Source organism: Meriones unguiculatus, chromosome 4 (assembly GCF_030254825.1).
Source record: "Meriones unguiculatus strain TT.TT164.6M chromosome 4, Bangor_MerUng_6.1, whole genome shotgun sequence".
In the NCBI taxonomy this organism is placed as follows: Eukaryota; Metazoa; Chordata; class Mammalia; order Rodentia; family Muridae; genus Meriones; species Meriones unguiculatus.
This window is the reverse complement of record NC_083352.1, coordinates 37739223-37751099: the sequence shown is the minus strand read 5'-3', so window position 1 is coordinate 37751099 and position 11877 is coordinate 37739223. Positions and strand designations below refer to the sequence as shown.

General features: G+C 46.5%; 1 protein-coding gene across 4 annotated transcripts in view; it reads right to left on the bottom strand.

Moving 5' to 3' along the window:
• Positions 1 to 574: 574 nt before the first annotated feature.
• The window catches only part of Acsl1 (acyl-CoA synthetase long chain family member 1), a 65334-nt gene continuing 54031 nt past the window's right edge, over positions 575 to 11877 (bottom strand). For all 4 annotated transcript variants that reach the window (XM_021650763.2, XM_060381731.1, XM_060381732.1 and 1 more), the window contains exons 13-21: positions 10694 to 10828; positions 9815 to 9910; positions 8774 to 8846; positions 6876 to 6964; positions 6239 to 6355; positions 5399 to 5542; positions 2982 to 3083; positions 2810 to 2881; positions 575 to 2219 (exon numbers count right to left, since the gene is read on the bottom strand). In XM_021650763.2, the coding sequence (XP_021506438.1) occupies positions 2079 to 2219; positions 2810 to 2881; positions 2982 to 3083; positions 5399 to 5542; positions 6239 to 6355; positions 6876 to 6964; positions 8774 to 8846; positions 9815 to 9910; positions 10694 to 10828 (969 nt within the window). In that variant the 3' untranslated portion in view covers positions 575 to 2078. The remainder of the gene's footprint in view (positions 2220 to 2809; positions 2882 to 2981; positions 3084 to 5398; positions 5543 to 6238; positions 6356 to 6875; positions 6965 to 8773; positions 8847 to 9814; positions 9911 to 10693; positions 10829 to 11877) is intronic.

Here is an 11877-nt window from a genome sequence, read left to right as displayed (position 1 = left end):
AGTCTGTGGCTGCAGAGTGAGTCTGAGGCCAGTCTAGGGTGATTTAGTGAGAACTCATAGAGCAGGCAGTTCTCTCTCTCCTCTCTCTGTCTCTCTCTCCTTTCCCCTTCTCCTTAAAGCAAAACATCCCCCAACCCTTAAACACAGGAGGCTTGAAAGAAATTGGGAGCTAATTAACACCCAGTAACAAGGACCAGACCAAGAAAGGGAAGGAAAAAGTCTGCTGTGAACAGGAAGCAGAATTACCACAGCACAGTGGACTTAAACCCATGACTGCAGACCAACAGCGGCTAATGTCTCCTCAAAGCGTCGCTTTCCAGCAAAGCAGCTGCAAGAAGGGAGAAAGACCCTTATCATCTCACTGCAGATTCTAGACCATGGTGTTCTTCCTCGTGCCACGTGAGGACTGTGGCCACAAGAGCTGGTGGAGGGTGGTGGGCACTGTCCTACAATGATTGGACTGGAGAAGGAACAGGGACGGGAAGGAAGCAATGGGAAGCCCATCCTTACTCGGGGCGCACGCCGTGGGCTGTCCCAAATGTCACACTGCACTCGAAAGACATTCTCCACTCACTCGAAATGCAGAAATATTTATTTTGGTTTCCTTCATTGTTTTTTGGAAATTCTGTTTTGGTTTATAAAACATAGAAATAGCCAACACTGAAAGCAAACATTCAAAACCCCATTGTGACAAATTATCGACTTCCTGTGCAATGAAGAATGCGAATATGAAGTTAGGCTACCAAATAGTGTTATCACAATGACGGCTCTTTAGTGCAAACCCAGTTGTGCTTCAATAATTCACGCGCTGTCACACAGCCAGCGACGGTGGCTTCAGATGTATAAACAACAGCTTGACTAGGTCAGGTGTGGCAAAGACTCACAGGAAAGTGAAATGCTCATTTCCCAAATTAACTTTTAAAAAAATCCCTTGAGACGTTAATCCCAGGATATGATTTCTTTTCCCAGATTTCTTCATCCCAGAATTTTGGCTTGTCAAATGCATTTCACAGAAATCAGGTAGTTTTATAGTAAGGATATTTACTTATTACTTGTCCATTTTAATAAGTCCCCATGTATATCAACTCCCTTAATAGTTTCGAAGACATGCTTTGCCTGAGTTTAATTGGGAGGAAAAGAAAAGCAAATTGATCACCACATCATCATTTGCCAGGAAAACCACGCTTGGAGCCCAGTGGTCACAGATGAGCTGTTCCATGAGGAGCAGGTGGACAGCAGCGGAGGCGTCACAGTTGAGCATGGCCGATCCAGGTCGTTTTTTGAACGCCATCTTCATTGCAGAGTCTAAGGCAGGATTTCTCATAACCCCTGGAAAGGGGGGAGGAGGGGACCAGATTTGGAGAAGGGCCAGAGCATCCTGTGTGAGTTGGAAGCTGCTGGCTCTAGGAAGCCGCCATTTTTTTCTTTTCTTTTCTCTGGGACTGGGCATCCTCATTGTTCTGAGGAGGATCTGTTCTTTAGTTTACTGGGAACCTTGTGTCCCAGCAGGCACAACAGGGACCATTTGGAACCCTTACAAATCAGAAGGGTCATATGTGTGTTTTGTGTGTGAGGTGGAGAAGGGAGGAGGGAGGGAAAATCTCTGGTCCACTGTGACTTTCTTCAGCCTGGACAGTTGTTCTTAAAGGGACAGCTCTCCTCCAGTGCACTGTACCCTTCAGAGCAGCAGACAGCTGCAGAATGTGCAGCAAGTAGCAGACATATCAGAAAGAGCAGGTCCTAACCCCTTGGTTAGAAAAACAGGAGACAGAAGTTTTAACACCCACCTTATCGGTTGAAGAAGTCTTAAATAACTTAGCACTGTTATGGGTTCCCCTTTACAATATTTAAGGCTCGTTTTGGAAATTGTGTATTACCAGGATCATGGGCTGCAACACAGGTGACTGTAAGGCAGTGTTCCGTGCCCTCTAATATCCCTATGGTAAGACCCTGCGGACAAGTCCATCACGGCAGTTTCCTTTCCTACACTTGCTGCAGGCAAAGTTACCAGCGCGAAGGCCCTTGGTACGAGGAGGACTGTGGAGGTGCGCCATTTCTTCTAAGTACTCCTCCTCCCATTAAATCTTGATGGTGGAATATAGTTCATCTATCTGTGACCTGAAATAGTTCCGTAGCTCTGGCCTTTTTGCCTTCATCGTTGGAGTCAGAAGGCCATTGTCAACAGAAAATAATTCCGTGTGCATAGCAATGCCTTTGACCTGCAAATAAACAAGCCTGTTACAGTGAGGGGAACGGGGGAAGAGGACAGACACACAGAAGCAGCCTAGGAAAATAAACAGAAATGAAGTTCTCAAAGGAGAGGAAGGCTGTCGAGGCACCACCCCGCCCTCTCATCTCACTATGCCTTCTTAGCAGTGCACACGGGTCTCGTTAGGACAGAATTCGGGACTGTGTGCTAACCTTGGGGAAGAGAAGTCACATGTTGAATAAAACCCTGGCACTGGAGAGATGGCTCAGCAGTTAAGAGTACTTCCTGCTCTTCCAGAGGACCCAAGTTCATTTCCCAGAGCCCACCACAACTGTCTGTAACTCGAACTTCAGACCTGATACCTTTGGCCTCTTTGGCACCTGTAGTCGTGTGCAAACACATGTATACACACAGACATGGACACAGACACACTCTCTCTCACACGCACACACACACAAATTAATCTTTAAAAAAATCCTTTACATCGAGCTTCCTAATAATTTTTTTAGGTCTACTCTTCAACCTTTACAATGTACTCATTACAAATCTTCAAGTCAGACTCTGCTGTATACTAAATTCATACTTGGATCAAAGTCATACCTGTTCAAATGGCTTCAAACCAGCTTCCTTCCCGAGTTTCACCATGTCTTCCAGAATGGCTTTTTTGACATCCTAATAATTAGAAAAAATCAGATTATTTTCTCTTATACCTACAGGTGCACTGAGGACCGAGTGGAGGATGGACGGTGGCAGCGACATGCCGGAGTCTCACCTTGTTTCTGCACAGCTCTTCAAAGGATCCCTGATGTCCTCTCTTCTGGGCCCAGGAACACAGGTTCTCAGCGTCTGGTACCACAATTGCTATGAGAAATGCCTACAGCACAGGCAAGTGAGTCATTAGAGGTTTATTTTCTGTACCACGGTCCCGCAGGGTTATCTGGTAACATTATGGGTCTCTCAGAATGTACTCCTGCCGTGCCCCTTCCCAGGGCTGCCTGAGCCCGGGTGAGGAAACAACAGCCCTGAAGTGCAAACAATAGTTCCTGGAAATCAAACTCTAACAAAAATCCCATTTTTGTTTATTTCAATACGTGCTTTCTTACTTGGTTGGTTTTGGTTTTTGTTGTTGTTAGACCAGGGTCTCAAGTAGCCCAGGCTGTTCTTGAACTAACTACATGGCTGAGACTGCCCTTACACTCCTGACCCTCTCATCTCTACCTCCCAAGTACTAGGATGACAAGTGTACACCACCGTGTGTGCTGAGTGTATATACTTCTAAAATTTTTGTATTTAGTTTTTATCTCCAACACTGAATATGCTTGACTTTTACAACATCATTGTTTTTCAAAAAATGATTCAGAATGAATATCATAAATAAGCTAGGCTTAGTAAGTTTAAAAATGTAAAACCTTCCCCTAGGTTCCTGCCCTGGGGTTCAAATCCTATCATTCTGCTAAAGGAAAATAGCAACAAAGAGACTCCTGGGGACATTCTGCTATGCTTTATAGGTCAGTGCCTTGCTCATCAGAAGCTTCCTCCTGTTGTGCATGGGAACAAACACAGAGACCCACAGCTGGACCATGAGAACGAGAGCCCTTGTAACACTCAGCCCTAAATGGGATGTCTCCATCAAAGTCCTCAGTATTCATGGAATCCTTTGGAAGAGGTGGTGGAAAGATTGGAAGAGCCAGAGGGGATGGAAGACACCAAGAAAACAAGGCCTTTAAAGACATACATGAACTCAGAGGCTGTTGTAGCATGTGTGTGATTTGCATGGGTTTACCCCAGATGGGGTCCCAGCACTGAGAGGGGAAGTAGACACAAGCCCCCCTCCCTACCCCAGATGTTAGCTCCAATTAAAAACCACTCACAAAGGAAAAGTTCGTTTTTTTCCCAAAGGAGTCTTGCTGGGTATATAAACCACCCTACGAGTAGGCTGTAGGCCCAGCAGAAGATGGCAACAGAAAACAAACTCAGTGGCATCTTTGGAGGTTCCTTGTTTCATAATGGCTTGTCAAAACCTTTCTTTCCCTTCTGTTTGCCTTATTATTTTGTCCTATTCCAGTTTACCAGTTTACTCGTTTTATCTTGTTTCATTATTATTCTTTAGAGGCCTATGTGTTTTCTAACAATCGATAGAAAAGGCGTGGATCTGGATTGGAGAAGTGGGAGGATCTAGGGGGTGTTGGAAAACCATAATCAATATATTGTATGAAAAAATTTTCTTTGTTTTTTTTTTTTTTGTGGTTGTTTGAAACACAGTTTCTCTGTGTTATCCTGGCTGTCCTGAAACTCACTCTGTACACTAGGTTAGCCCAGGACTCAGAGATCTGCCTGTTTCTGCCTCAAGTGCTAGAATTAAACTTGTATGCCAACATGTCCAGATTTTTTAAAACTCTGCTTTTTTTCCCTTTCTTTTTTTCTTTAAAAGAAAAATGCCAACTCTAATTTCAGTAAAAAACTAAACAAAACAAAAGAAGAAAAAAACTGTAAAATGTGCCGAGTATGGCAGTGCACGCTTTTATTCCCAGCACATAGGAGGCTGAAACAGGAGGATCTCTGTGACTCAGTTTGAGTCTGTTCCAAAGTGAGTTCCAGGACAGCCAGGATGACAAAGAGAAACCCTGTCTCAAAACAAAAATGTAAAACTTGCGGCTGGAGAGATGACTCAGCTGTTAAGAACACTTGTTGCTCCTACAGTGAGCCCAGGTTTGGTTCCCAAGTCCCACACAGGGGCTCACACTGGCCCATAACTCTTTACAATGTAAACTTTAAAAATGTAAACTGTGTTATATTCTGTATACTCATAGTTAAAGTAGAAATACACAGCAGCCCCTAGAGTCTCCATCCCATTGTTATTGGTACACCAGAGCAATTAACGAGTTACAATTAAAATCCAGAAACTGAAGAGTAAACAGCTCTGGGGAACAGTAAGCGCCAGTGCGGCACAACCCAACAGCAGTTAGTTTAGCACACATATGAAGGCTAATGGACGCTGACACAAACTGTCAATCACCTTTTGGTTTTGCGTTTTGAGACACAGTCTCCTTTTAAGTAGATGGGCTGGCCTCACTCCTCCACGTGCTGGGACTGTCAGTGTGGCCCCCTGGCTCCCAGTCACCTTGAAGGTCCTTGTAATATGTGACACTTTGAAGCGCCCAGCAGCACTCTAGCCTTGAGAGCACGTACCTGCAGGCTCTCCCCATGCACAAACACCTGGGCCACAGCTTCACTCCGCAGGTAGATATTTTCAATTTTTTCTGGTGCTATGTACTCCCCTTGGGCTAGTTTAAATATGTGCTTTTTCCTGTCGATAATCTTCAAGGTGCCATTCTGTACATCAGAGAGGAAGGGGCAATGGGTGAGTTCCAGGCTGGTTTCCCACCATCAGTTACAGTACAGGGTATTTGAAATTGCCTAGGGCCATTTGGCTATGCAGAGAGAGACTGCAGAGCCCATGTGATGTCTGCTTCCCCACTTGACAACAGACTTATACCCCTGCTTCTTTTAGCCTCCTGTCTGAAGTGCAGACACACATTCTGCTCAGCAAGTAAGCTTTGTTTCCTGACAGTCAAGATACAATCTTATCCTTTCACAGCACTCTGCAGACAAAAGCTGAATCTCCTCTGCCATTACCATTTTTTTTTAAGGGGAAGGCAGGTACTTCAATACTTTGGGAAGGGTCAGTCCCAGCACATACAAAACTGTGGGAATGCTAGGCTACACCCAAATCAAGGTACTACTTGATGCCCTAAAAACCCACAGTTGTTTGGAGGTCAAAAAGGAAGCAGCCATTAACTGATGTAAGGCAGCAAAATAAAAGCTTTGTTTGCCAGAGTAAAAGTCAAGATTGTAATCAAGTATGCCGAGAATATAAGCCTGTCTCTTGCAGGACACAAAGGATCTGTCTCACAACATGCAGAGAGTAGAAGGGCGGGGTGTGAAAGCCACAGGCTGTGCACCAGGAAGGACATGTGCCTCCCTGCATCCGGACAAAACAGCTTTCAAAGAGGAGAGGTGACCACTTACTGGCAGCCATTTCCCAATGTCTCCTGTGTGTAACCAGCCATCTTTATCCAGGGCTTCTGCTGTTTTTGCTGGGTCCTTCAAGTAGCCTTTGAACACATTTGCCCCTTTGACACACACCTAAGAAAAGATATTTACAGGGATTCTCCTAAGGAAATCGTGTGTGTGTATGAGTGAGCGTTTATCTGGAAGCCTTCAGTTCTATGCTCTAGAGGGAATTACCAAAGTCCCATTAGGACCTCAGAGGCATTTCCAATGTCCCCACTTCCTTTCCTCAGGATAGTCAAGATGCAGGGGGAATGCAAGCCTCACATCAGAAGACATCTCTGGTGTAATTAGGTTTTCTAACTGGCATAGGCAGAAGCATCAGCAGACTGTACACCAGCCTCACTGGAGCTTTTGTGTCGTGCTCTTGGGTCCCCAAATCCCTAAGTGTCCCGCATAAGGAAGGACTAAAGTATCCTGCCTCCAACCCCTAGAGGGTCACGCAGAATGTACCTTTGGACTGACCTGCTTGCCTGTAAGACCTCCGATAGAATCAAGCTTAAGAGCAGTACTGAGTGCTACCCAGACCTGTGCCCACAACAGCAGCTACTGCAGGAGATGTGACCCAGCAATGACGGGGCAGGCTCTCACTCACCTCGCCCTCGCCCTTGGCAGCCATGTAATTCATTTCTTCCACATCAACAAGCTTTACATAATTGCAAGGCATGGGGGCACCGACATGGCCTACAAACAAAGTGGGAGAATCATTTCAAAGCGTGCTATCATGGCCTCAGGCCAGAGCATCTTTCCAGCGGACAAGCTGCCTCATAGGAACAGCTGCTATCAGTTTCTGGCTTTTGCAATTATAGCCCCCCCACCCCGGGAAAATAATTTAAGAGGGCCTCTTTCTTGAAGAGAGGGAGAATACCCAATGGGCCTTTCCCATTTCTGAAACTTTGAATACATTTTCAACATTTAAACTTTGGCCACGGATTTGAAGGTTGGTACTGTATGGAGGCATGCTTTCTGAATGATCTGATTGGATTGGCTCCATCTACCCATATATTTTTTTCTTTTCTTCCAACTCCTAATATAGCTGAGGATGGCCTTGGTCTTTTGATCCTCCTGCCTCTACATCACCAGTGATGATACAGGCGAGCACCACCACACTCAATTTCAAACTTCTTAAAGTCCCCTCTTGCTAAGAAGACAGGTAACCCTGTATAGCCCAATTATTTAACCCTGACACATCCCTGGATTTCAGCTGACACAACCACTGTTTTTAGATGAGCATGTTTTCACACTTAAGTCTATTAAGTTATTTCCACAGTTGATCTAAGAGTATTAGGGACAAGGTGTGTGCTGGTTAGTTTTTGACAACTTGACACAAACTAGGTCACCTGGAAGAAAGGGACCTCAATTGAAAAGATGCATCCGTAAGACTGTAGGCAACTCTGTGGGGCATCATCTTGGTTAATGAATGATGTGGGGAAGGGCCCAGATGAACAAACCACGGATGGTAAGCCAGCAGTGTTATCTGTGACCTCGGCTTCAGCCACTGCCTTGGGCTCCTGTCCTGCCTCCCCTTAGGGATGGGGCATGATGTGAGAGCAGTAAGATGAAGTAAACCTTTTCCTTCCCAAGTTGCTTTTGATCATGGTGCTTGATCACAGCAACAGAAAGCGAACCAGGACAGAGTGTCTTTTCCCAGAACAAAAATGACAGAGACTACAGATATACTTTAAGGGTCTCATGAATTATCTTAACGTACAGAGATTGATATTTCTAAATCCTCTGGCTGTTAAGGAGCAGGATGCTTTTAAACTAAAATCAGCACTGATTCCTGTGGAATTACGCTATGAGTCCGTGATAGATGTTAGGGCCTATGTGACCAGTTGGTTACTAGATTTACAACAGGTCGTAGAAGCTTATCAATCGCCGCGCAGCTGCGCAGAAGAGCCTAATGGGCTACAGAGAGAAGCACAAAGCACTGCAGCATGCCTGATGACCCCACAGCACAACGCGGTCTCAGTTCTCCCTGCCGACACGCCGCCTAAGCAACAAGTCTGTACCTTATCTCCCCAAAGTGCAGCCGGGGTACCACCCACGTGGCGTCCACCTTCCTACAGAACCTCCTCAATGGCAGAGGCTCAACAGCCTCTTTGGGTATTGTCCACTGTGCTTTCTTTGAGATAACGGGCTTTTGTTTATTTCTGTTGGCAGTTCCAACAACTGGCCCAGCACATAGTAGCTGTTTATGAATTAAAACCAGCAGCAAATGAGGAAATCCCGCTCAATCACTGAGAAGTCTGCTGGAGGAGGCCTCTCCTCACCTCTGCTATGGTGCATCATAGCCTAATCACCCAGGGTTTGGGGACCACTTTCTACCCAGCTCACAGAACCTTAGGACTAGTTGCTTGAGGCCTAATTTCTTGAGACATATTATACAGTGCTATGCAAGGAGGAACCAATCGAGGATGAACCCACTTCCAATCATCCCAACCTTGAACTCCACTGAGGAGACTCCGGAAATGGCTCTCCCGCCAACCATACCTGCTGTCCAGTCTCCCGGCAAGCTCAGGCAGCAACCAGCAGTGCACTCCGTCTGTCCATAGCCCTCATAGAACTTGGTCAGCAAGAAACAAGAAATTATTAATGTGGGATAGCCATGACTTGGCAGGAAGTGTGCAAGAAATTAAGCCTTACTAGCTCCTGAGGAATCCCAGCCTCTGAAACCTTTAAAATTCCAGTTTAACAAGTTCGCTCAAGAGCATACTATGTACCCACCGGAACATCTTCACCTCACGGTCTTCCTACTCAACTTCCCGCAGACAGGCAACGGGGAGCCTTCACAGGATGGGTCATTACCCACCTGGTGGCACCCCTGCTCTGCTAATGCAGGATATCTCACATATGCCCTGAGTGACACCATGAGCCCCGACTCTCTTGTATTTTCAGCATGGCACGAGGGTGGGCTAATCACTGATGACCCATCCCACCCCTGCACTCATACTCTAGCAGCATGGCTCACGCCTCACCCTAGATGACATTATACACACACCCTGCCCAGGGCCAGAACCATACAGATTGATTCCCCCAGGAAAGCTGGCACTAACCTACCTTCCAAGCAAAACCAAGACCTATTCAAATGAGGGGCTGGGAGGCATGGGAAAATGCTGAGTGAGCACACTCATGCGAGGAAGAGGAGGAGGAGGAGGACGGGGGAGGAGAAGGAGGAGGAGGGGGGGAGGGCGAGGAGGAGGAGGAGGAGGGGGAGGAGGAGGAGCGTGCTCAAGTGATCTATTGTACGGCATGGTGAGTGAGCTTGGTGGGTGACCACATGGATGACAGAGTAAATAAAACACAGTGTACCCTCCACCTGCAAACGACTGCATTGTTTCTATATGTTCGTGCCACACACAAAATTGATAAGTATGTGGAGTAACTTAGTCATTTAGCAACAATAATTTAGCTGTCACTCGGTGCGTCCACACACCATATTGTACAATGAAAATACATATACATTTTTGTCCATCAGCAAATCATCCCACAGCATCACACAGCCCGGGATAATGGGGTGGTTGTCAGCCTCACCTGACAGCCGAGAGCTGTCCTCAGAAACGTCAGCACTGTGGCAGACACTGGGGCTGCGCCCGTGATCATCAGCCGGACTTTCCCACCCAGGCTCGACTTGCAAGACAGAGAGAAGTGAGGGTTACATATGCAGCGGTCAGAGCTCCTTTGTCAGGCACTTGCTTGGGTCCCTGTGTCCCAGTCGGCCTTCTTTCCTGCAGCTGGCATGGACAGGGCTTGCACTTGGGACAGAGTTCACATTAGGACCCAGGATCTACTCATCCCTCTCAGAGTTTCCCACTTCCCCCAGCACACTCTGCACTAATCCAGTAGCTCTACTCATGGGCAATGGAGAAATCGGACTTGGGGCAGCTACTACTTTTTGGCATTTGGAACAGCCCCTGCTAGTCCACATTCTCATTCCCAGGCTTAAGGCACTACCTCAGGAGTGGCATACTTGTTCCAGAAAAGCTAAAGGAAGGCTAAAACACCCTGAATCCTTCCACCCAGCTGTAGCAGGTTCAGATGTAGGTAGAGAATGGGGTTCACCTAAAAGCCAGACAGCTTCCAGGAAGAATGGAAAACAACCCCGTGTGTGTGTGTGTGTGTGTGTGTGTGTGTGTGCGCGCGCGCACACACGTGCACATCTGAGTGACTGATCCCTCAAGACTGAGCATGCTAAGCAAGCATTTGACCACTGAACTGTGTCTCTAACCCTCTTTTTATTCTTTACATTGCAAGAGGGTCTCATGAAGTTGCCCAGGCTAGCCCCGAACTTGTAATCCTTCCACCTAAGCCATCAAACTGGGATTACAGACCTGCATAATTCAGCATTCCTCCCCCCCAAGCACACACACACGACTTTACCTAAGAAACATGAGGTGGGAGTCTATTTTCTACCTGTATCTTGTGAAAGATGAGCTTATCCCACAGGCTGTTGTTTCTGATAATGCCACTGCGAAGCTCAGCTTCCTTCCTTTTGGAGGCAAAGTCCAGCAGCCATCGCTTCACCGTAGTGTTTGCTTGTCCAAAAATCTAATGAGGCAAGAAGTAAGGTTTTCATATCTTCCAAGATGGTAAAACCAAAAGGGCAGACAACAGCATAGTGGATACAGCACTTGGGAACCTTTTAGCTGCCGGAGCGGTGGACACTGCTTTGGAAAGCCACCAACCAGACCCCCTGGCTCTTAAGTATAAATCTGCCCCACGACCCAACTCTACAAGATATAAAAACATGGCCATAGAAACCTGCACACAAGTGTTTGCAGCAGGGTTATCTACACTAGCCAAATGACCACCAATGAAGGCTGAACACCATGTGTGATAACCATACAGTGGAATAGAGCGGGGCTATAAAATGTTATGAAAAACTTCTTTTGTTGTTGTTCTGTTTTGTTTTGTTTTTTGTTTTTTGTTTTTTGTTTTTTGAGATAGGTTTCTTTGTGTAGCCTTGGCTGTCCTGGGCACTTTGTAGACCAGGCTGGCATCAAACTCACAGAGATCCGTCTGCCTCTGCCTCCATGAGCGCTGGGATTACAGGCGTGTACCACCACACCTGGCTTCGTCATGAAATACTAAAATGTACATTTTGAAGGTTTGGTATTGGTTGCTTGGAAGTCTAGCAGTCAGGAGGGTGGGGGGTGAGAAAGAGCAGGTAAAGGGTTCTTTTCTGGAGTGTTGAAGGTGTTTTAAAACTGACTTGGTGGGATTAGAAGGCTCTGCAAACACTCAGAAGTCTTTGGAAGATGTCCGCGCTCATCACTGTAACACCAGCACAGACATCCTCAGAGCGCTGAACTGCCCACTTTTACGGCTCGGCCTGACCTTGAGCCATACACTTCACTGTGGAGGCCCAGCCCCAGGCCCCAACTGCACACCTCAAAAGGACAAATTGTATAGTACGTGAATTATATCTCAGTGAAACTGTTTCAACAGATTTAAAAATGAACAAGGATCTTAGAGATAACAAAGGTCCCACCTCCAGGAGGAAGAGGATATGTGCTAACAGTGCTCGTTGGAAATTCAGCTTGACAACTGAGCTGGCCACGCGCTGGTGGTGCCCAGCTGAGCAGTCTACGCTGAGA